Source organism: Nanorana parkeri, unplaced genomic scaffold (genome assembly GCF_000935625.1).
Source record: "Nanorana parkeri isolate BGI_ZX_2015 unplaced genomic scaffold, ASM93562v1 scaffold691, whole genome shotgun sequence".
Classification (NCBI taxonomy): Eukaryota; Metazoa; Chordata; class Amphibia; order Anura; family Dicroglossidae; genus Nanorana; species Nanorana parkeri.
Genome location: NW_017306959.1, coordinates 372581 through 397684, shown reverse-complemented (window position 1 = coordinate 397684; position 25104 = coordinate 372581). Strand labels below are relative to the sequence as shown.

General features: G+C 42.7%; 1 protein-coding gene across 1 annotated transcript in view; it reads left to right on the top strand.

Moving 5' to 3' along the window:
• ARMC2 (armadillo repeat containing 2) overlaps window positions 1-25104 on the top strand; it is an 85904-nt gene that overhangs the window by 6844 nt on the left and 53956 nt on the right. The window contains exons 2-5 of the mRNA XM_018563738.1: window positions 4935-5007; window positions 7387-7555; window positions 11265-11436; window positions 17740-17816. Coding sequence (XP_018419240.1) covers window positions 4935-5007; window positions 7387-7555; window positions 11265-11436; window positions 17740-17816 — 491 coding nt within the window. The remainder of the gene's footprint in view (window positions 1-4934; window positions 5008-7386; window positions 7556-11264; window positions 11437-17739; window positions 17817-25104) is intronic.

Genomic DNA, 25104 nt, shown 5'->3' with positions numbered 1-25104 from the left:
CAAAATGCCTCTAGGTCATGCAATGTCTTTGGTCATCTTGCATGAACCGCACATTTGAGATCTCCCCAGAGTGGCTCGATGGTAGTAAGGTCAGGCCACTTTTTCTGCTGTAACCACTGGAGAACAAATTGGCCTTGTGCTTAGGGTCATTGTCGTGCTGGAAGATCCAAGAGAGTCCCATGCGCAGCTTTCGTGCAGAAGAATGCAAATTGTCTGCCAGTATTTTCTGATATCATTCTGTATTCATCTTGCCATGACAAGATTCCCCATGTCTTTGGAGCTCAGACACCCAAAGAAACACCAGAGAGCCACCACCATGCTTCACAGTGAGTATAGTATTCTTGTCCCTATAGGTCTTGTTGACCCCTCGCCAAGCATAGCGCTTATGGTTGTGACCATAAAGCTCTATTTTGGTCTTGTCACTCCAAATGACAGTGTGCCAGAAGCTGTGAGGCGTGTCAAGGTGTTGTCGGGCATATTGTAGGCACTGGCGCAGTAAAAGCTTATTTCTGGCAACTCAACCATGCAGCTCATTTTTGTTCAAGTATCGTCATATTGTGCTCCTTGAAACAACCACACTGTCTTTTTCCAGATCAGTCTGTATTTCTCCTGAGGTTACTGTGGGTTTTTCTTTGTATCCTGAACAATTCTTCTTGCAGTTGCGGCTGCAATCTTTCTTGGTCTACCTGACCTTGGCATGGTATCAAGAGATCCCCGAATTTTCCACTTCTTAATAAGTGACTGAACAGTACTGACTGGCATTTTCAAGGCTTTGGATATCTTTTTATATCCTTTTCCATCTTTATAAAGTTCCATTACCTTGTTACGCAAGTCTTTTGACAGTTTTTTCTTGCTCCCCATGGCTCAGTATCTAGCCTACTGCAGCCGTGTTTCTGGTATAATTTTAAACAGCAGTCAATTATTGTTTAAATACAAGCCGTCGGATCGCTTGTACGGTGAGATGCTGTGTGCCCCCCCTCCTCCGCCGTTGGCTTCCCCTGGCTCCTCTGTCCGCTGTGCGGGACCGGCATGGCGTGTCTCCCTTGACTGATCGGAGGGAGATCAGCAGGCTTCCAGCCGCTGATCTCTCCTCCGATCACTGGACCCAGAAGTGATGTGTATTACATCACTTCAGTGTCATTGTGTTCATTCTCTGTTTCCTAGATCCAGGAGGAGAAGCTGAGGAAGCAGATCTCTGCTTCCTCAGCTTCTATGGGGTTCCTAGGTGACATGGGTCTGAAAAGTCTGAATGGAGATAAAGAGGACCTGTCACATATTTCATAGCCCCCTTTGTGATAGCAATAAAGTTCAGTGAAAACAAAACAAAAAAATGAAAGTAACATATAAAAAATGCCAACATTTTTTTTTAAAGTCCCCTGCCCCCTACCTGCACGCACATGTAACGCAAACACGTGTCAGATGCACCAACGTGCAAAAATTGTTACATATTGTCGCGAATGTCGGAGTGAGAACGATAATACAAGAGCCATCAATCACCGGTAAAATTAAACTGATGAGCAATAAAAACTTTTAAAGCGTCGCCTATGGGAAATTTGGGGTATTGTAGTTTTTTGCGGTTTCACGGACGCACGCAATTTTAAGGCTTGACATGTTTGGTATCTATTTACCCAGTGTGACCCCGTCTTTTATATTTTACCAAAAAATGGGGTATTCTATTCTCTTGTGCACTGAATTTCATTTTAGTGTACTTTTTCCTAAAAATACTGGTTCCATAAACATTTGAGCAAATACTGTGCGACGGAAAAAATTGCAACTAGCATTGTTTAATTCTACAGGGCCTATTCCTATTCCTTCCAGGAAATATCTCATTGTTTGGGGGTCTGAAGCTGTTTTCTAGCCAAAAATTCAGATTTGATAATGTGTGTGCAAATGTAAGAAATTGCTCCGGCCAGGAAGTGGTTAAATAAAACAGTTTTTTTGGCATGATCAATGACCAAATGTCACGATTTCTTCCAGGGTATGCAAACTGTTGTACACATCTGTATACGTGTTGGTTGAGCATTGGTGCTGTCAGGGCCGGATTTACTCTCTCTGTTGCCCCAAGGCTGGGTTCCTCAATGCGCCCCCCCTCCCTACCAAACCCCCTTTCCCAATGGACATTGGCAACCAGATGGCGGAGAAAAAAAATTACTTTATTATAGTTTTTTAATTTTTTTTTATGTTTTTTTTACTTTTTAACATTTTTATTTATCGTATTATCTTTTACTTTAATATTTTGTATAATTTTTTTATTTTATAATTTTTACTTTTCTAGCACTGCATTTTTATATTTTAACTATTCTTTCCTTTTCTTTCTACTTATTTTTTTAAAATTTGTAATTTATAATTTTTTTTACTTTTTTTTTTATAGATTTTTTTTTTTTTTTTGCCACTTAACTTTATTTCTATCACACACGAGCTGGCAAGCCCCAGCGTGATAGCATTTGGAGGTGACAGGTTCTCTTTATTGAACCTATCACCTCCAATACAGGATTTCTAGTACAGTACTGTGCTGGAACTGTGACAGCAGAGAGGGGAAGGCTGCGAGTGCAGCGTTCCTGTCTCAGTGTTCACGCAGAGCAAAGAATGGGCGTTCTCAGCTCTGCTCCCCGCTCTCCATTCTGAAGTGGATCCCAGGTCTGGCAGAAGAGCGGGGGACCCCGAAAACAATGGCAGGGACAGAGGCAGCCAGGTGAGGTGGAGGGGGACCATGGAGGGGGGCGCCGGGGGGACGGACCTGCAGGCTGCATACAAGTGATCGTGGCGACAGCGCCGATATAACTTGTACAAAACGAGCAGCTGTACATTTAGCCCTGCTTCCCCTGAGCAGGGCTAAATGTAGCAAAAAACTACCCGCCTGACGGCTGTGCTGTCCATCTACTCCCTGCTGCCCCAAGGCCAGGCCTCGGTGGCCTTGTGGGATATCCGACCCTGGGTGCTATACATGCCAGTGGCCTTGTGGGAAATCCGGCCCTGTGTGCAGTATGCCGTACTGTACAGCTGGAACGTCAAGCAGTTATTTCACTTTTATTTGCAGAGATCACATTTAACATCCACGGTCCACTTTTTTTTTTGAAGAAAAACAAATTCTCAGCGATTTTAGGTTATATCCAGAAAGAACAAATGCTGAAAGCTTATGCCAACTGCAGACAGAAAGCATCTTGGAGATCTGTTATTATTTCACAAAAGCATATGGTTTCAGTTGACTAATTTGTGGTATTACTTGAATTCACACATGCTCTTGTTTTGCCACGTGAGAGTATCTGTTTAATCTGAAAAGAGACTCAAATAAATCAATGTATTATATTTGTAAAATACTTTCTGAAAACGATCAAGATGTACATGTTGGTTTATGTAATGTACCCTAATGATGAACTTGTCCTATTCGCTCCTTTGGTCTGCTAAATATACCATTGTCATTTTGTAGTTGTCATATTGCAGTGCAGGCTGAATCTAATTGGTTGCTATCCCACCTCAACCTAACCACTCATCCATCACGTTCTCAAACAATTCATCCCCACACAACTACCTCCTCATGTATCACTTCCCCCTCCTCTTTTAGATTGTAAGCCCTCAGGGGCAGGGCCCTCCTTACCATCTTGTCTTGAATTGTATTGTGACTGTAATGTCTTCCTTATATTGTAAAGCGCTGTGCAAACTATTGGCGCTATATAAATCCTGTATAATAATAATAATTCCTTGTCTGAAATAGTTCTCAATGTTATCCTTTTTTAAATAACAATTCAACACAATCTTAAAAATGTCATATAAGCTTTATAATGGTCAAGTATTTTTCAATGTTTTAAAATCTGTGGCATTCATTGAAGTAACACTTTGTGATCCTGCTATTATCATATATTTATTTTTTATAGGTATTCATATAGTGCCGACAATTTACGCAGCGCTTTACACAGTGCACATTCACATCAGTCCCTGCCCTCGCAGAGCTTACAATCTAAGGTCCCTATCTGATATGCATACATATTGGGTCAATTTAGACAGGAGCCAATTAACCTACCAGCATGTCTGTGGAGTGTAGGAGGAAACTGGAGGACCCAGGAGGAAACCCAGGCAAGCACAGGAAAACATACAAAATCCATGCAGATAGTGCCCTGACTGGGATTTTAACCAGGGACCCTCAGTGCTGCAAGGTAGAAGTGCTAACCACTACGCCCAGGTACTTCCTGTTATAGGGTGCCATTGCTCTCTCCTGGTTTCCCAAACGTGCTCCTGCGTTGTCACCGTGCCATATGGGATTTGGATGAAGTGGCCATTTGTACACAAATAATGCAGACATGGTCCACTGTTGTCAGCATCAGCTTTGAGTAGACTGGTAGTCCTTAAAGTGACATTAAAGCCACAAATGTTTTCCTCCTCCCATGCTTTAACGACTTATCGTAAATTATGCCTCTTATTCCGATCATCATCTTCTTCCTTCCACTTGTATTCAACAATCCCTCCAGCGCTGGTGCCAGTCTCTGATCCAGCGCAGACTCCTCGGGTCCCATGTTCGACATGCACGCTCCTGGCTGTGTGCATTCACCTCCACTGTGTCTCTCCTTTTCTCCCCCCTGAAGATCTCTACTGCGCATGTGCCCGCCCCATCATCCTGCATGGCCGCTCGAGAAGCTTCAGCTCTTCAGACAGGAGCGAGCGGCCGAGACAGAGGTAAGTAATTACCTTTTTGGCAACTTTTTTATTTTTTTAAATGTTTTTGCATATATCTACTGCTCGCTAGCAATAAAAAAGGAGAGTTTAATTGTACTTTAAGTCTATCAGTGGTTGATAAGCAGAAGAACATGGAGATGGTTCCTTGGTGTGATTATAATTTTGGTACTGTAAACTCTTTAATTAAGCAATGAAGCATTTACATTCTCATATTTTCTTGCCCCACCTATTTTTGTTTTCACTTCTTATGTTTTTTCCCCCACTAGCTTACATGCCACCAACTTTGATTCCTCTGACTCAAGACCGGTGTCTGGAACACGTTTGAGTCCTTTACCACATGTAAGTTGATAAGTGCTTGCATTCTGTATGATTCTTAACCATATCATTAAGTCAGATGTGCACAAAAACACAGGTTGGTGCTGTACCAAGGCATAATATAACATTTAGCAGACATATTGCTTATATTCCTTGGTAGATCATTCTTCTTATGCGATAACATTTATCGTCCCTTTATACAAATCAGAAGAAGCTACCATGTACAGTATGTATTCTACTAACATACAGATTTCAGCAAACATTTTTCAGTGTGAGTTGGAAAATAAAGTTGACTTCTGAGTGTCTGCGATGTACATTATTCACATTTCTTTATGGCCCATTAGGAGACACAGGACTTTAGTAGTTCTAAGACAGGTGGGTTATACTGCCATCTTCAGGAGGTTGGGACTTTTTTTGCTCGTGTCCTAGAAAGTTGGACCCCTTTTCTTCAGCTCTGTTGAAATAAAGTCTAACTATATTTTTTACCAGCCATTTCATTCTTATTTTTGATTCACATCAGATATTTTGGGCAATGCATTTTGGCGCTTTCCAGACATTTGTGTATTGTGTTTGTTAGCCGCAGAGTACTCTCCAGTTGCAGAGCCATGGCTCAGTCTCTGATGTGACCCAGTCTCTGGTGTAGTGAGTAGGCCTCTGGACATGGTGAGGCTAACCTGGAATGTGACCTTTGGGCACTGTGCATTGTGCAATGCCAGTAGAGGCATTGTGGTGCTTTCCTCTGTGTACTGTTTTAGATGCAGAGCACTCTCCAGGTCTAGAGCCGTGGCACAGTCTCTGGTGTAAGCCAGTCTCTCAAGACTTGCATAGTTAGGCAGAAGCTCTAGGAACTACCTCACAATTGGTTCTGTGAGGCACCATTTTAAAATTCCTACTACCACTTTTTTATAGCAGTAATGGTTAAGGCTGAGGAACTGAGGGCTGATATCACACGCTGGGTGGAATATTGCGTGTGCACGCTCAACACTCTTCTCTTGCCATTTAGTCTAGGGGACGTACCTTACAGCTGCTGTTTCTGCCTCAAAATTGCTTTGTGGATCATACGGTCTTCAGTCTAGCTCCATTTTTGTTGGTTGGCTCTTAATTAGTTGAACAATCTGCATGCAGGGTCTCTAAGTGCGCTAAACACACTTCTTCCACGGTTCAGCCTAAAGGAAGTACCTTCCTGCTGCTGTTACTGCTTTTGAATCCCTTCGTGGATCACCCAGCCTTCAGTCTAACTCCATTTGTGGTGGAATACCTTAATTAATTGAGCAATCTGCTTGATGGGGCTGTTAGCATGCTCAGCATCATCCAGGATGGATTCCTCCGTCTTTTTTTGAGGAGAGTGTATTTAAGTAATTTCCATATGACTCCGATTTACAAGACATTCTTGATAATCTGATTGATGCAGTATGTTCTACCCTGCAGTTGGAGGATCAGCCTGCGGTTGAGGGATAGGGTCTTTTAGAGCTCTTACAGCTGCAGACCTTCCTAATACACTTGGTATTTAACCCTTTCGCTGCCAAGCCCTCCGGAACATTTTTCAAATCAGCTGGCCAAGCCATTTTTGAATTTTCTGCAATTTTTTCCTATTGGTTTGATTTTCAACTGCTGCGTTGCTAGCGTTTGTAAAAGACCCCCCAAACCATATATTTTCTGAAAGCGCAGGCCCTAAATATTTTACTATCATTAGTTTCTGAATGGGGAGGAGCCTCTGTAGTGAGTGCTAGTCCCCATTCATAAATTCTTCAATGAACAGGCTGTGATGTAAATCGCAGCCTGTTCATTCATAACTGGGGACACATAGTACAATGTTTCCCCAGTTATTTACAAACCCCGGAGTGATCGTCTGATGCTCTGCACAGAGGGATCGTTAAATATCATTGATATTTAACGATCCCCCGCTAGCCGCTGATGACAGCTATTAATTTAAAGGGGACAGTCTGCTGAACAGTTCTACTATAAGCTGATGGTCGCTAAAGCGACCATCAGCTTATAGTAGAACTGTAAATGCCAGGTCCGTACGACGTACTGAGCTGGCCAGCTGGAAGCACTTTTGTAGCTCCGTACGACGTACGTCCTTGGCAGCGAAAGGGTTAAAACATTCTACTATGAAGACCAGAAATAAATTCTGTTAAGCTTTAGCTGATGGACCACCACCCTAAAATTCTCCTTTGAAATTCCTTGAGCGAATTTAATCTCATGATTCTGTAAGAGCAAGCTGTCTAGACCCTGATGCAGCAAAGCAGTCTCCAATCCTGATGGTGCCTCCACCTGGAATATGGATATGGGATCACATTTTTTATATGAATTAGTAGTCTTGTTAATCTGAGTTTATATAAAATGGTACGTTTGACTTTGTATTATAAAGGATTTAGTAATTTTGTTTATTTGATTTTCTAGAAACCAAGGATTCCTCTGTCTTCAGTCACAGATGATGATATTGTACCAACAATTCCTCAGCCACCTTCATATAGCCCAGTACAGAAGCCCAGTGTAACCCGTGCACGCTTGCTTAGACCTACATCTCAGGGAAATCTGGTGACTAACTCTGAAATTCCTCAGGTGGAAGGTATGTACATAGTTATTTTGTCTCATGCTCTCCCATACCCAGATATATCAAATATTTTCTTGACCCCTGCAGCTGCATAGAGTTGAAAGCTGAGTGAAGCTTGTTAAATGCATTGTAAGTGCTTACTTAATCCTTGCAATGTGGGCATTATTGAATTTTTGTTTAGAATTCAGCAAGCACTTACAATGCATTTAACAAGCTACACTCCGCTTTCCTGAAGCCCTTAAAGCACCCTTCAGCATCACTTTGGGAGTGTTCAAAAGGGATCTTGGTGTGCTAGCTGTTGGTAAGAGAAAGCGCATATTGAATCTACTTTCAATACTCCCATTAAGATCTGCATTTTAACATTTCCAGACAAGAGCAGAAGGGTCCATTAATGGCTTCTAGAAAGCTGTTAGAAGCATGTGAAAAACTAGAACATGTCTAGGGTCTAACACTCTCTATTCTATCCAAAATGTTAAAAACATTTTCCTTTTATATGCACTTTAAATGTTTTGAAATTCTTGCAGAATTTAGCACGCTTAAACTAGCGTTTTACAGCTAAGATTAAGATTCATCAGGATAAGGCCAAAATTCAAGGCATGGGTAGCCCTGCAATCCCATCTGGCTCAAGAAAAGCCGATTTAAAAATCCTATTGGCAAAATTGTGTATTTAGGCAGCCAGGGGTCATGCAATTGCCTGAATATAATAGATAGCAGCGAAGAATTCTCCATTCAAGATGTTGGTGTAGATCAGAGGTCTTAAACTTAATTCACCCGGGAGCCACTCGACACATTTTTTTCTTTCATGGGGGCTGCTTGCCAAATTTCATACTTTAAAATAAAATGTAACTATATCCGGTATGGTACAACGGACCCCAATACACACAGAATAAGGCCCCGTTAATATCTGTAAATTTAGGTGCAATTAGGGATTAACCCATTCAAGTTAATGATCAGGTGACAGCCGCTACATGGAAAGCCTGCACACCGCATGTAATAAGTGATATTATTACATGCAGTTAGAAAACGCTCTCCCTGGATGCACAATCGATGCGTCCAGGGAGAGTGATTGATTCCTAACCTCATGTAACTATAACACGTATCATTACATGCGGTGTGCAGTCGTTTACATGCAGCTGCTGTCATCTGATCATTAACTTGAATGGGTGACAGCTGTCGCTTGTAAACGTCAGAGTAGAGATGCAGACAGTGTAGCTGCTCCCGCAAGTCAGGTACGCGGTCCGTGACTGCATACCTGACTTATGAGCTGGCTGCGGGCCACATAGTACCGACTCGCGGGCCGGAGTTGGCCCGCGAGCCGGTACTTTGAGACCACTGGTGTAGATGGAGGAATCAATTGATCAACAGATTAAATTCAAGTAATCTATGGCCAGCATTAGTACAAGGCATAAGCCCATTGAGGCACTAATGCTACAATCCTGACAATAAGAAAACATACACACGATCCATATAGTTTTCCTTCTACCCATCCCAACAGTAGTTTTCCTTCTCCCCATCCAAGCAGGTGAGGACGCCTCTCATTCATAGTGGTTATTTTAAAGTGATCACAAGTTTATTCTAATATATAGGCTTGTGTTCTAAATCCTTTTTCAAAGAAAACCTGTAGGATACAGATATGAAAGTTGTCAGTCTGATTCTTTCTTCAGCAGTGAGCCACTGACTTGGAACAAGCATATGAGGTGCACCAACACCAGATAATGCTTATTCAAGTCAGTAACTCAGGAAGTAGTCAAAGATTAACATGACATCCCCAATGGATGCTGCTTCAAAAACAAGTTTTGTTTCTACCGTAACTTCATCCAATGTGGAAAAGGGTTAGACCTTCTGACAGATTGTATTGCCGTGTTCTTGTTGTCTGGGGATCTCTCCAGTGAGCTCATGGACAGCAAGAAAATACAGCAGAAGTCCTAACCCTTCTACCATCAATGTTTAAATGGGAATATTACATTTTTTTTTTTTAAGTTCACTACTACTTGCTGTATTAAAAGTGGCTCCTAAGCCTTCCCCTGCTAGATTTACATACCCAAAAAGCCAAAAGGCATATTTTATCAGAGGACATGAACATACAGTACATTTGCCTTTTATTGGAATGGAGGTAGCAAGGCCTGTCAATGGTATTTGAATTATGTAACAAGGAGAAGCTGTAATATTTATGGGGAACAGAATAAAAAGATCTCACTTTGTTCAAGATATAAGAATCACTGTATGCTCAGTATAAGGTATATATCCTATATAGTATTAAAAACAATATTCAGCAAAGTATAGTGGCCAATCAATCAACCAGTGCTCACTAAGGTCAATTTACCAATTTGTCACTGTTTAGTATCATCAAGAATTATTGACATAAACCCTTGGCATCCCCAAACCTATTAAAATAAAAGCAGTCCAGCAAAGCAGTGTTCTGCAGCTTCTGTTTTATTGAATAAGTAAGGTACTGTCTAAAGTTAATATTGAGAGGTCAAAACAAGTTTAAAGGTCAATTATGAGGTGAGTAAAAAACACTCATCCCTATAATTCAAGCCGACCTGTGGTAAAGATGAAGTCACAGGTCAGCTCTATTGATCTGGAAGTCAGCGAACACATACCGCTGATCGCTGACTTTCCGATTCTCTCCTGCAGAGAGCAGTGACTGTAAGTCACGTCTTCCCTCAGGGATTCCCTCCCTCCCCTCTATATGCTGAGTTTTGGGTCACCGGAGGACACAGTATACGTCCTCCCGTGACCCTGAAGAGAACTATAGGCAGAAAAGGTTGTCCCATAGTTCTCCTTTATAACATAATTACCTTTTCCTTACCATTATTGTGGTTACTGAGGGCTTTATCTTATTTTTCTGAGGGGCTACTGCTTACATATTCTGTGATTTCTAGCTTTACTCCTTAATAGGGATACCCCGATACCGATACCAGTATCGGTATTGGTGCAGACACTAAGGATTTTGGCAAGTACTCATACTCGCCCAAATGCTTCGATACTTACTGCCGATACTGGAACTTCTGGTCAGAGGAAAGTTTCCTCTGACCGGCAGTGCCGTGAGGGAACATGGAGCCAGCTTCCCCACCAATCAAGCAATCAGGAAGCTGGGTGACGACCCGCCCCCCAGCTTCCTGATTGGCCAGGTAGCTGGCATCCCGGCCAGTCAGCATTGAGCTGGCCAAACGGCATGAAGCTTGCTTCCTGGCAAATCAGGAAGTTGGGTGGCGGGTAATGACCTGCCGTCCGGCTTCCTGATTGGCCAGGTAGCCGGCTTCCCGGCCAGTAGGCATTGAGCTGGCTAATCAGGAAGCCGGGTGGCGGGTAATGACCCGCAGCCCGACTTCCTAATTGGCTGGGAAACCGGCTCCATGCTCCCAGAAGTACCAGTATCGGTGAGTACCGGAAGATAAGTATCGGCACTCGTATTTGGTACTGAAAAACCAGTTTTGGTGCATCGCTACTCCTGAATGTTCATATTGATAAATGTTTTTTTTGTCGGCTGAGGCTTGAATATTCCACTGTGGGCTGTTGGCAAGGCTGGGCTGGTGCCCCTAGTTGGATAAAAGTTGGGCGTATCATGAAATGTACATTTTGGGGCTCCCTGATTGCCCACAAGAAGCTGTAGACACATTAACAAGTATCGGAAGGCATTTGATGGTGCCTACTTTGCTGGTCTGCTCTTTAGGGAAAGGAATAGCACATAGCTCAAACTTGAAGGTTTTTATTTTTAAAACAGGAAAGATTTCTGAAAACACAAGGCTCGGTACCGATTGCACCTCCGAAGAAGACTCAACTTCCTTATCCACAAATAACCCCTCAATCCAACTTGTTCAGAATGTTAATGTTACAGCAGACCGTCAAAGATCTCCAGAGACACCAAGCCTTCTCCACAGTAAGAAAAGCCGGTTTGTACATACTTCCGTTTCATTAATTGTTACCTGTTTGGTGTTACTGTATACTTTGTATTATACTGGCTTGCTTTTAGGGCTGCAACAACTAATCGACATTGCGGCGTGTGGATGCGGACGGACCTGGCAGCGGCGAGCGTAAGGTGGGGAGGAAGTGTGGCGTGCAGCATGGGTGGAGCCGTGAACAGGCCCAACCAATCGGAAGCCGATTAATCGATGATTGAAAAAGTTGACAACTTTTTCAATAATCGATTATAATCGATTATGTCGATTAGTTGTTGCAGCCCTACAATGCAGAATGCCGCCAGCTATTATGTACTTTTGCTGGGATTTGTTGTCCTCTATAGCCGGTGCCATTCTGCATTCATTGCTGTATAATTTTACACTTTCCATTTCACTATATTGCACACCACACGATCTTTTTTTTTCTTTTTTACTTCCACCGCTCCAAGCTTGCTCCTGTGGTGGACTACAACCTCAATACAAACTAGTAGTCCATCACTGGAGCCATTTTTTAAACTTTATTTTATAGTTTATCCGATTAATCGAACTTAATAATCGGCTAACTAATCGATTTTGAAAATAATCGTTAGCTGCAGCTCTACTTGCTTTCACAAGATAAGTTTAAAACTTTACTTTTACTAGTTTTGAAGTACAGAGTAGTATTTATTGCAGCTTTTTAGCCGGCATTTTTCTTATGTTGTCTCTACCATTTACTTTACAAGTCTTTGCAGAATCACATTTTTAAAATACAAAAAATATTTGTTTTATTTGAAGTTTATGGCATTGTTTGTGCTCTTTTCCATGTATTTGATCTCGTTAACCCCACTGTACCGTTGGTCAAATATATTTTTACACCAGTGCTTTCACTACCCTAGATGTAAAGTTCACCAAACATTATTGTTTAACTTTTTTTTTTTTTTATATTACACGATGAAAGTAGTTTTAAAGGATATCATGTGCACTGTATGTGTTTGTGGTTCCCCCGTAGTTTCTGCTTTATGCGAACCACGCTAAAACATCTTATTATGTCCCTGGTCTGTAGCTGTTGACTAAAAAATATGACTAAATACTCTAGCAGTATAACTAATACAACACATGGGGGGGGAATTAATCAAAACTGGAGTAGACAGAATCTGTAGAAGTTGCCCAAAGTAATCAATACGCTTCTTTCTTCTGTTTGTTCAGTATCAGCTTTTAAAATGAAAGCTAAAAACTGACTGGTTGCTATGGGCAACTGCTCCAGATTCTATCTGCTCCAGTTTTCATAAATTGCCCTCATACAGTTTCTGAAAAGGGACAAAGATCCCCACTTTCTAAAAAAAAAAAGGAAATTGAATGATTTAGGGCTCAGTCACACTAGATGCAGTGCGTTCTGGCCCGATTTTGGCCGGAACGCACTGCCTCGCACTGCCTCGCATTGCGGCCGGCTCACTTTTTAGTGGGGTAGGAGGGTGCGTTGCGGGCCATTCAAGTGAATGGCGCCATAGCCACGCCCTCCGGCCGCAATGCGATCCGCCGCACGGGATCGCAAGGCATATTGTGCCTGTGGTCGGAACCTGTGTGGTGCGATCAAAATGCTACAAGCACTATTTTGATCGCATTGCACAGTGCCAGACCACGGGCACAATGTGCCTTGCAATCCCGTGCGGCGGATCGCATTGCGGCTACGGTGCCATTCACTTGAATGGCCCGCCACGCCCCATCCTACCCCACTAAAAAGTGAGCCGGCCGCAATGCGAAGCAGTGAGTTCCGGCCAAAATCGGGACGCACTGCATCTAGTGTGACTGAGCCCTTAGAGTGATTACATTAGTATTATTTTAAGAGTATTTCAAGTGTCATAAATATACTTAAAACATATACTTATAAGTCTGTGAACCCAAATCTCCACATCAACCACCCCCTCTCCACAGCCCTAAACCCGATAAGGTGTGGTAGGGCTAGTTTGTTGTGGTGGTAGCTCTAGTGGTCTGTTTCCCACCCCTGGCCTCTGGTTTCCTAGATGCTATGGTAAGCTGTTCCTGTCCTTGCTTTCTCCTGCAGCCAGTCAGTGCTGGAGGATCGGAGCGGGGAGGAGGGGAATCCCTGCAGGGAGCCGTGAGTGACATCCACGGCTCTCTGCAGAGAGATGATCGAGAAGTGAGCGAGCGACGGTATGTGTTCGCTCACTTCCCGATCTATTGAGCCGACGTGTGACAGTTTCATTGTCACACGTCGGCTCGAACTATGAGGTTGAGTGAAAATCACTCACCTCCATAGTTCTCCTTTAACTTAGTAGGTAGGAATGTATATCATACAGCCCCAGGAGGGGCAGTTGAGCATTGTATACCTTCTTTCTACCACTTTTTGTGTTTCATATGGTTGAACACCTTTATCATAACGCTTAGCGGTAGTTTAACCTATTACAGAGGTGCAGTTGATTGTAATGTTTTATTGTGTACAATCGCTGTAACGTGGCATTTTTGCCTTATTCCAAAAAACATATTCTTATATCTAGAGTGAAGTAAGGTCACACCCATATTGGTCGATTTTGATTTGGAGAGCTGGGAAAGCTACTGAGACCCAGGTTTGGGGAAGAGTGGAATGTATTACATGGCTTGGTGTGAGAATGTTTCCTTATGGGATTAGTAATGGGGAATTAGACTGCAGGTTTTAAGGATTAAGACAAATAATACCCTATGAAAACAAAAATGTTCATTACAGCGCAATGCCTTCTTGTTGGTATTTGCAATTATATCTGCTCGCATCTGGTCAAACTGAGGCAAGGTAATAATACACTAAATAACATTAGAGAGGTGATAACAGTTTGGTATTTTAAACAATGGGGGATTTTTCAGGCTAAAATTACCTTGTCTTAACTTTACCCCATGAACATAGGCTGCTGAAATAATGTTCTTTCAACTTGGTTGGCAAGACAGACCTCTAGTGGCAAGAATCATTACATTTTCCCTCTACAAATGATTTGTGCTATAAAATCTAACTCGCGTCAACTAATTTTAGAGATAAAATATGTGTTGCTTATTATCCAGATTGGTAGGCTTATAGTCTCAGCTAGTCTGAACAGAACTAGTTACTCTAAATAAAGTTGTATTGTAAGGCAACTGATGGATTGATCCCACGAATATATCAAAAGCCTATATAAACAATAGGGAGCATGATAATTCCCCCGACTATATCAGATTTGTGAAAAAGGTAGAATTGGGTTTGAAAACACAAGTTCCACTCTATAACTTATGCCACCCACCTATATTATTCTGATTCTTGAATGTACAGTATGTCTAAAATGTAACACAATCTGCAGAAGTGGGTAAGAGCACCGTGACGTGATAAAAAGGTGAAATAAATGTAAAGTAAATCTCAAACCAAAGCTTTTTAAATCATTCTGGATAGAGTAGGGAATGGTTAAAACCGCTGTTGTTTTTTTTTTTACCAATGTGCTATTCAAGATGTTTTTCTTGACTACCTATCCTAAAGACACAATAAGAAATGAGAGATAAATCTCTCCAAAGTTCGATACATCCCCTCTTGACAGTTGTGTTGTGTTATTTATGTATTTATTCATCACCGCAAGATTGACAGATTGTCATCTTTAGGTTAAAGTGGAACTAAACCCTCCTTTTTGCTGAGGATGGTGCTGTCTTAGCCACTATTTAGATCTGCTGTTTTCATGGTGATGCATGTGACCAGCTATGACAACAGCCATTTGAGAGCTGATATAAGCAGAGGCATGCCTTGAATGTAATATTGTCTTGATGTCAGGGGCATGCCCTACAATTTTCATCACCTGAGGCCTATAGGGGGCATGCCGGAGGTGTACAATACTGCGGGAGGGAGGGGATGTTGGTGGTGCACAATACCACATTACTAAAGGGCGGGGTGGGGATGGGATGTATGTTACCTGTGTGCAATATCCTGTCCAGTTCACTGACTTTACTGGTTGCCAGGAGTTGGGCGGGACTCCAGCCAGAGCGTCCCGCTCAGCTCCTGACGACCGTTGTTTTCAGTAAACTGGGCGGGACACTGACCAGAGCATCACAGGTTGCTAAAACCTCTGGCTGAAAAGGGGGTGACAGGCACACCTAAGGCCCACGCTCCCAGGTAAGCTAATGAGATGCTACCTGAGGCAATCGCATCAGGCTGTCTCATTATAGGCTTGATGTGCTACTGTGCATGTGCTAATAGTCAGAATGTAAATGAAAACACTGCAGAAAGCAACATTGGTACGTTTGATTAAGAATCTAATAACTTTTAATCCTTTTAATTCATTTTTAACCTGAGCTTTCTTTTGGAAAACAGTTAAATTGGTGGCTTTAGTTTCCCTTTACGATTTACCATTTAATTAATGGGTCAGCTGGTTGTGTCAGAGTTACAATCGGCTACCTGCTTTCTTGCACAGGAGATAGTGTATTGAGAGTGAGCGTCTTCTGTTTGTGGTTCCTTTTCAAAAGTGCAGAAGAATATACATTATATTGGAAAGTATCCACATAGTATTTGGCCTACACACTCGCAGTCCTCTTACTACAGCTCATATGCATTGTGTGCCCGGTCTTCCAGATCCGCAGATATTTACAGATTTCAGCTAGCCGTAGATCTGATTTGGATGAAATCTCAATCCCCTGTCAGAACTTAAAGAATACCTGTGTTTTGCCCATGAATGGGAAAGCAGCGGGTTTGCTTTAAAGCCCGAGCCTTAGCAGTATATACTCACCTTTTCTTTGTACCCTGCTTCTCCATTCATCTGCCGGTGTGATGAAAATACCTTGCAAGTATTGCAGAACTTGTGCCTCACTACATGATATTTGTTGCTTGGCTCAGCACTGTCAATTAGGACAGGTAAACAGTCAGCTCTGTGCAAGCTCCGACTGGAGATCTGAATAGTGCCGACACAGGGCTGTCTTTCCCAGGTGCTAAACATAACAGTGAGGAAATTAGAGTATGTGCTGCTAAGGGACCAGTCTTTAAAGCAAAACTCCGGGGTAAAAATGTATTAAATCTTGCAGTGGGGCTACCCCCGCCCTGCAAGGGTTAACTGCTCGTTTGAGTCGAGGTGCTAAAAAAGTTATACTCGCCCGATCATTTGAGCTGGCTTGTTCTTAGACCGGTCCCTGCAGCCTCTCTTTGCCTCCTGCAGCAGTCTAAGATTCATTGTGTCATCACATTCTACACAAGTGGAATATCTGTGCAGCGGAGGAGGAGGCACGCCGCAGTGACCGGAGAAGCAGGGAATCGGCCTGCCAGTTCGGGTAAGTAAAACTTTTTTTTCAGGACCTAGACAAACTAACCTGTTGCTTTACCCTGCAAGCATATTTACTTTAAAGTGACATTAAACCCTCAGATTTTTTAACATAAACCAATACTGTAATGTGTGCCTTACTGTAATCCATGGTAGTTTCCCTTCTCTTTGCTGCTCTTCCTTTTAAATCCGTATCTCTTCTCATGCTGGGCAGAACTTCTGTTTTGCAGCAGACTGCCTTGTCTCTGGAATGGCTACATGGTGTCTGTGTGTAGGTTTGCAACCTGAGCCACCACTACAGGAAGAGGCACTCAGCTGCAAAGGGAAGTTCTCCCCAAGCATGAGAAGACATGAGGATTTAAAAGGAAGAGCAGCAAAGAGAAGGGAAACTACCATGGATTATACAGTATTGGTTTATGTTAAAAAATCTGAGGGTTTAATGTCACTTTAACTCTTCAGTTATACACAAACCGTTTTCCTCAGGAACAGATTGAAATACGAAGCAAAAGTATTTCTTTACCTCCGTTTTTTTGGATTTGACTACATTTTTCATCATGTAACATCAGCTTGCCTCATCGGTTCACATGTATTGGTTTGCCTCTGCATGCATTTAAACAGAGAAAACTTACCAAAATGTTTATACTTGCTTATTTCTACAAAGCAGGTAAATGCATTGTGCATAAAAGCATGAACCTTTAAGCCATGTCAGTGGTGCCATTCATTAACAATACATTTATTTAAAGGCACTGCACAAGTAATTAAAGTGCTGCTAGTGTGACTGATGCCTTAATGCTGACCACCGCTTTATGAAAATGATGAAATATTTTAAATAAGATTTTAAAGAAGATTGCCTGGTGACTTTTTTTTTTAAACAAGATTAGCCAAAGTACATACACAAGAATCTGACAGTTCTTTTCATCTTTATGTTGATTACAATCAAGAGAAAATGTTTACCCTGGTACAAATGATATATGTCTTAAAATGCACCAGAGAAAATAAAATTAATTTGCTTTTATTTTGCGTGTATGTTATTCTAAATATGCTTTTTAACTTTTCTCTTGTTCAGGAAGGACATTGGAAGCAAGAGCAGAAGCTTGCAATGCGCAAGTAAAACTGAGGACACTGTACGAATGGATAAAGCAGGTACAAATGCTCCTTTGGTGTGTATTCATGAAAAATAAATAATTAAAGAAAAGGTCAGTTGACCCTATGGGGATAAGTAAGTTATAAGTGGAGCCTTGTGAACGAATTTAGCGCATGGCTTCTTGTGTGTCTTGGGTACACTAACAGCATGATTTTCCTGCCATACTTCCTAAATATGTTGCTTGTCCACCTCTGGGTTCATCCTTTCTATTGCATTCTCCGCAATATAAAACAAATCCAGAATGGAGTGTGAGAGCCCCTGAAATTGGATTGCGCATTATTGCCCTCATCTGAGCTGACTGTCATCCAGGTAAGACCTCTCTGTACTCAACCTGTCTGAAGCTGACATATGATGACTTCCATGCTTTCAATATAAAGGTACACACTAAGGCCCCGTTCCCACTGCGCGATATGCATATCGCGCGTTTGTCGCGCGATTTGCATATTGCGCGACATCGCGAGATTTGCCGCGCGATGTCGCGGCTAAATCCGCTCCAAAAAGGGTCCTGCTGTAGCGACACACGACCCGCGACAGCAGGACCCTTTGCCCCATTGGATTGCATTGGAGCGCGATAATTTGCCGCGATATCGCGGGAATTACCGCGCGATAAATCGCTCAATGTGAACGGGGTCTTAGTGGTTAGCACTTCTCCCTTGCAGCACTGAAGTCCGCTGTTGGTATCCTGTCCAGGGCTCTCCCAAATTTACCCTGCTCTTTCTCTTCCACCTGTGTTTTCTATTTACTTTCCAACCTGACCACACATGACAAACAAATTCCCGGCCCATAAACCTTTTGAAAGTAAGACATTGCGTATGGCTAGGGTATATCTCCCTGTACATTGTATTTTTCCTCGTAGAGCCATAAGTACTGTTTTCTTGCAGCCCAAGTATTTAAAGTGAACCTTAATCTAAAAAGTGAAGATTTGCTATATGTAATAAGGAATATCTGTAAATGTTAATTGTACCTCAGCAGTACCCTGAAAGAGTTACCCTTTTCTCTTTAATTCCTCCTATAACCTAATTGCTGTAATTCTGCAGGCTTAGATCACCTAAAACAATTTTGCCTCTGATGTCTAGTCTCATTATTTATGGAGAGAAATTTGGTGATGTCAATTCTTTGCTGCTCGCTGTTCTCCTTGCTGGAGGGGACCTGTATCTGAGCACCTGCAGTGCAAGCACCTTCTTGCTTTTACTTGAATTATTCTCTGGATCTGTGCATCTTACTCCTCTCCTGCTGCTTTTTGAATATTATCCCAGCAGTCATCAGATCATCAGTCATCAGAGGGACAGCTCTGACATGAGGAAGCAGAGCCTTTATGTCTATCCCGAAACAAAGACATAGTGTAGAGCAAGGCATAATAAGTTGTTATTAATATGGAAAATATCAGCTGCACTAAGTCTACACACAGTACTAGTGATTAGTCCTTTGCCCTCTGCTTGCCTTTCTTTCGACACTGCTTCAATGGTTCAGGCCTTTTTTAAGGGTATCTTGCCTGTGGAATGCATTGTAGACTACACATATATCACTGAAACGTTAGTGCTCCTGGCATTAAATTGAGCTGCAACCATGTTTCTAAAATTTTTACCACTTTGCCTAATGGAGAAATAGCCCTCAAGCCAGTTACTGTACAAGAACCTGTGTAGCTATCAGGGGTAGGGATGCCCTATACCGGTTCTTGGGTATCGTGTACCAATATTTATCTTTTGGTACTCGTTGTACTGTTACTTCTGGGTGCGTGTAGCCGGCTCCATGTTGTTTGGCCGGCTCAATGCTGATTGGCTGGGAAGCTGGCTCCATGTTCCCTTGCCGCACTGCCGGTCAGAGGAGATCTACCTCTGTTCTGGAAGTTTCGGTATCAGTACTTGCCCATATACTCAGTATCGGCACTGATACTAGTATCGGTGCATCCGTAATCAGGGATTACTTACACAATGAGCATGATTTAAAAATATGAAAAAGAAAATTACAGAACGAGTAAATGTAAAGTATAGTATATAGAACTATATAGTTCCTGGGCTAGTTTAGAGTTCCATATTATTTTGATGAGCATCACCATCTTGATTAGCAGAACCATATCTACTGTACAACCATGTATATCTAACAGGTATGTTCTATAGCCTGGTATTTAGAATTGTATCTGGTTGTCTATCATGCAGCTTCTTCTTAAAGGCTAAAGGTACTCGCCTACTAATGAATGAATGTCTGTATTCTCTCAGCAACAAGGCAGTTTGGGATTATTTACACTTATTCAATACTTTGAGAGGTCTTTGTAGGGCAGTATTTTGAGCCAATGACAGGTATCTATAGAATTGTTTCAGCGTTTTGCAGTATGTAAGGTTAAAAAATGGAGTTGCAAGGAATTGGAAAGATTATTTTATTCCTTCATGCATTTACATTGTTCTCCATAATTATATACTTTCTGTCCTATTTAGTATAGCAACAAATCATTTGTACTTGTTTTTTGTGTTTGTTGTGTTTTTATGTTTGTCAATTGTGTAGTAAGCTGTTTTTGACCAGTTTTTAGATGCCATATCCTTTGTTATCATGAATCTTCATGGCTTACTACTGCTGACTACCCCATTTTTACGTTTGTCTTTACTTCCCATTTATTATAAAACAAAATCTCCATGCCCCTGTTGCTCAACTATCCCATGCCTGACAATCAGTAGTCAATATTTTCCTTATCTAGGTTTTCTCACTCAGACTTCCTGATCATAGTGCCACAGTACCCACACTGTCTGAACATATGCAATGTGTCACAGTACCCGCAATGCCTGAACTTATGCAGTAAGCCAGAGTACCAACACTGCCTGAAATGATGCAGTAAGCCGCAGTACCCGCAATGCCTGGACTTATGCTATGTGCCATAGAACCCACATTGCCTGAGATGATGCATAGTGCCACCGTACCCTCAATGCCTGAACGTATGCAATCTGCCACAGTACCCACACTGCTTGAGATTATGCAAAGTGCCACAGTACCTGCACTGCCTGAACTGCTGTCATTGTGCAACAATACCCACACTTACTGAACTGATGCACTGTTCCACAGTACCTGCATTGCCTTAACTGATGCACTGTGCAACAATACCCGCACTGCCTGAACTGATGCACTGTACAACAATACCCACACTGCCTGAACTGATGCACTGTGCAACAATACCCGCACTGCCTGAACTGATGCACTGTACAACAATACCCACACTGCCTGAACTGATGCACTGTGCAACAATACCCGCACTGCCTGAACTGATGCACTGTCCCACAGGACCTGCACTGCCACAACCAGAACTTAATCAGGTCAAGAAAAAATAATGAACATGCTGGCTTCTGAGTTAACTGGTTTGTGCTTAATTGTGCAGCTTTTTACAGATGTGTTATTTTTGTTCTGCACAGTTGCTTCACTTTCTTACTTTTTCTGTGCTGTCTATTACCCTTTTCAGTTTTTATGATTTTTGCTACTGTGAAGAACATGTGGAGACAGTCATTTAAAGGCCACTGTAGGAAGCACAAATATATGGGGACAATTACTTGTAAAGGGGCTATAAGGGCAGTGATTTATAGCAGTCTCATGTAGTCGCCAGTCTCTGATCACCATCTGCAACATATCTACAATTTGACTGTTTCCTGTGGTATTTCCGCAGTCTTAATTCGTCCTATATAGCATGTCTACAGTCACTGGCCATCTCCTGTAGCAAATCCACTGTCTATTGTGGTGTTAGCAATGCTTAAAGTTGATCTAAACCCAAAAATAAAAATGCAATATATCTCAGCTTACTAGTCCTTAGATGTGGTGGATGCATTCGTTTTCTTTTTTTTGGATTTGATACATTTTATTTCCTTTTATTATCTGGCTATCTGGCCAGTAACGCATGTCTTAGGATGGGTAAACTCTATGGAGGAGCAGCAGAGCCACCATTGGACAGCAACACTGTCAACCTGTGGAGAGGGTAATATTAGGTGCATTTGCAGATTTAGATGGATTAGACTAACATATTGAATCTAAAATGCACCTAACATGCTTTAAACCCGTGCTTCTCAACTGTTGGGTCGCGACCAAAAAGTTGGTCGCAACCTTGTATTCAGTGAGTTGCTGCGTGCCTTCCACTGCGCTAGGTGAGAGGCTCCTTAACCCTGCACCTAGCGCAGCACTGTCAGTTCTTGTGCCGAGCAGCCATTCAAAATACGCTGCCCAACGTCGAGTGTCAGCTTGGGGTGGGCTGGGGGTATGGCCGCGAGGAAACTCCATCCATACGTGCATTGCTTACAGCTCCCCTGTAGAGGTGCCTGGACTGGAGTGACATCACATTATGGCTCCCGACACCACTACAAGAAGCACAAGGGAGCTGTACAAGCAATGGATGGAGCTCTGTCATAGCAGAGCATCCCACATTGGACCCCAGGCTGAGGGTCCACTCCAGTTCTTGTAAGGAATGGGGGCTGGGTGGATCTTAAAAAAAAAAAGTACAATTTTTTTGGGAGTGTGTATACATGTTTGAGACTGTCCGTGAGTATATGAGATTGTGTCTGTGGTTGTGTGTGTCTGTCAGTGTCTTTGAGGGCCCAATCACACTAGTACAGTTTGTTAATCACAGTCCCGTGAAATTAACGCACTGTACCACACAATCACATCTACCAAATGTTCTTGTGTGGTAGGTGCGTTGCATTGTCACTTATTTGAATGGCACCCCCAAACGCACCTCCCGCCACAGTTCAATCACCCACACCAGAACGCGCGGTGCAACTTGGGTTGCGACTAAGGACAAATGTGGGGCCTGAGGTTACACAGGTTGAGAACCACTGCTGTTAACAGTTACAGCAACAGTTATTTTTCCTTTTGGTTTTATATGAATGAATATAAGCTGACCATTGTAAGCACACTGTCAGCGTAAATAGTTCGTCTCAACCCTCTGTCTGCTACTTCTGCAGGACAGTTTGGATGTTGAAAAATAACTACTTACTGGTTGGATCACCAAGTAAAAATAAAGGGGGGAAAAAAAACTAATGCAGCTACCACATTTAAGAATTGGTACGCAGCAATATAATACATTTTTTATTTTTTGTTTTGATGCCCTTTAACCTCCCTGGCGGTATGATTTTTTTTTTTTTTTGTATTCCCGAGTGTCGCTCGGGGTTACCGCTTATGGTACAGAAAATTAACCCGAGCCACACTCGGGAATACCGCCAGGAAGGTTAATATAATGTTCAACACTTTGGTGATGTTAGTGGTCGTACTTGTGGTCTCCTTTCTCTGGGAGGCTGACTACCACTGCCCTTTAAATAAACAAAGCAATAATCCTTCACACTTCTGTCTGTTGTTCGTATATCAGACTACACTATGGTGCCAAAAGTATTGAGACACGCCTCCAAATCATTGAATTCAGAAGTTCCAATCACCTCCATGGCCACAGGTGTATAAACTCAAGCACCTAGGCATGCAGACTGCTTCTACAAACATTTGTGAAAGAATGGGTCGCTCTCAGGAGCTCAGTGAATTCAAGAGTGGTACCGTGATAGGTTGTCACCTGTACAATAAGTCCATCCGTGAAATTTCCTTGCTACTAAATATTCCACGGTCAACTGTTATTGGTATTATAACAAAGTGGAAGCAACTGGGAACAAGACCAACTCAGCCACAAAGTGGTAGGCCACATAAAATGAAGAGCGGGGTCAGTGCATGCTGAAGCGCACAGTGCACAGAAGTCGCCAATTGTCTGCAGTCAATAGCTACAGACCTCCAAACTTCGCCTGGCCTTCAGATTGGCACAACAACAGTGCATAGAGAGCTTCATGGAATGGGTTTCCATGGCCAAGCAGCTGCATCCGAGCCTTACATCACAAAGTGCAATGCAAAGCGTCGGATGCAGTGGTGTAAAGCACGCCGCCAGAGAAGTGGAGATCTATACTCTGGAGTGACGAATCACACTTCTCTGTCTGGCAATCCGATAGACGTGTCTGGGTTTGGCGGTTGCCAGGAGAACAGTACTTGCCTGACTGCATTGTGCCAAATGTAAAGTTTGGTGGAGGGGGATTATGCTGTGGGGTTGTTTTTCAGTGGTTGGGCTAGGCCCCTTAGTTCCAGTGAAGGGAACTCTTAAGACATCAGCATACCAAGACATTTTGCACAATTTCATGCTCCCAACTTTGTGGGAACAGTTTGGGGATAGCCCCTTCCTGTTCCAACACGACTGTGCACCAGTGCACAAAGCAGGGTCCATAAGCACATGGATGAGCGAGTTTGGGGTGGAAGAACTTGACTGGCCTACACAGAGTCCTGACCTCAACCCGATAGAACACCTTTGGGATGGATTAGAGCGCAGACTGCGAGCCAGGCCTTCTCGTCCAACATCAGTACCTGACCTCACAAATGCGCTTCTGGAAGAATGGTCAAACATTCCCATAGACACACTCCTAAACCTTGTGGACAGCCTTCCCAGAAGAGTTGAAGCTGTTATAGCGGAAAAGGGTGGGCTAACTCCATATTGAACCCTACGGACTAAGACCCCATTCACACTGCGCGATTCGCAAATCGCGCGTTTGTCGCGCAATTTGCATTTTGCGCGATATCGCCCGATTTGTCGCGCAAATGCTTGCATTGAGCAAGCTCGAATCGCGGCAAAATCCGCTGCAAAAAGGTTCCTGCTGTAGCGACACACGACCTGCGACAGCAGGACCCTTTGCCCCATTGCCAAGCATTGGAGCGCGATATCGCGCAGTAAATAGCCGCGATATCGCGGGAATTACCGCGCGGTAAATCGCTCAATGTGAACGGGGCCTTAGACAGGGATGCTATTAACCCCTTCATGACTGATGCCTGAAGGCCTGAAAATAACTTAAATACCCCACACAATATATATTTTCTGAATGCCAAGACCCTATACAATATAATGGTGGTAGTTGCAAATTTTTATGTTGCGCAATATTAGCGCAACTCCTTATTAAATCCCAAAATTTAGTGATAAATTTTATTAAATGCCCCAAAACACAACAAAATACCCATTTTTTAAATGAAATATAAAAGATGAGGTTACAACGAGTAAAACGATACCCAACATGCCCAGTTTACAAATTACGTGCGTCCGTGAAACGGCGAAAAACTGCAGTACCCCAAAAAGTCCACAGAAGACGCTTTAAAAGCCCCCACAGGTCATCAATTTAGAGATGCCCTAGAATTATTGCTCTCACTCCGGCATGCGCGGCGATACCCAACATGTGTAGCGCATTCGTCGTTTTCATACGTAGGCGCACCCGACGCGTGTTTACGTGGCGACGCGCGTGCTCGCGGGGG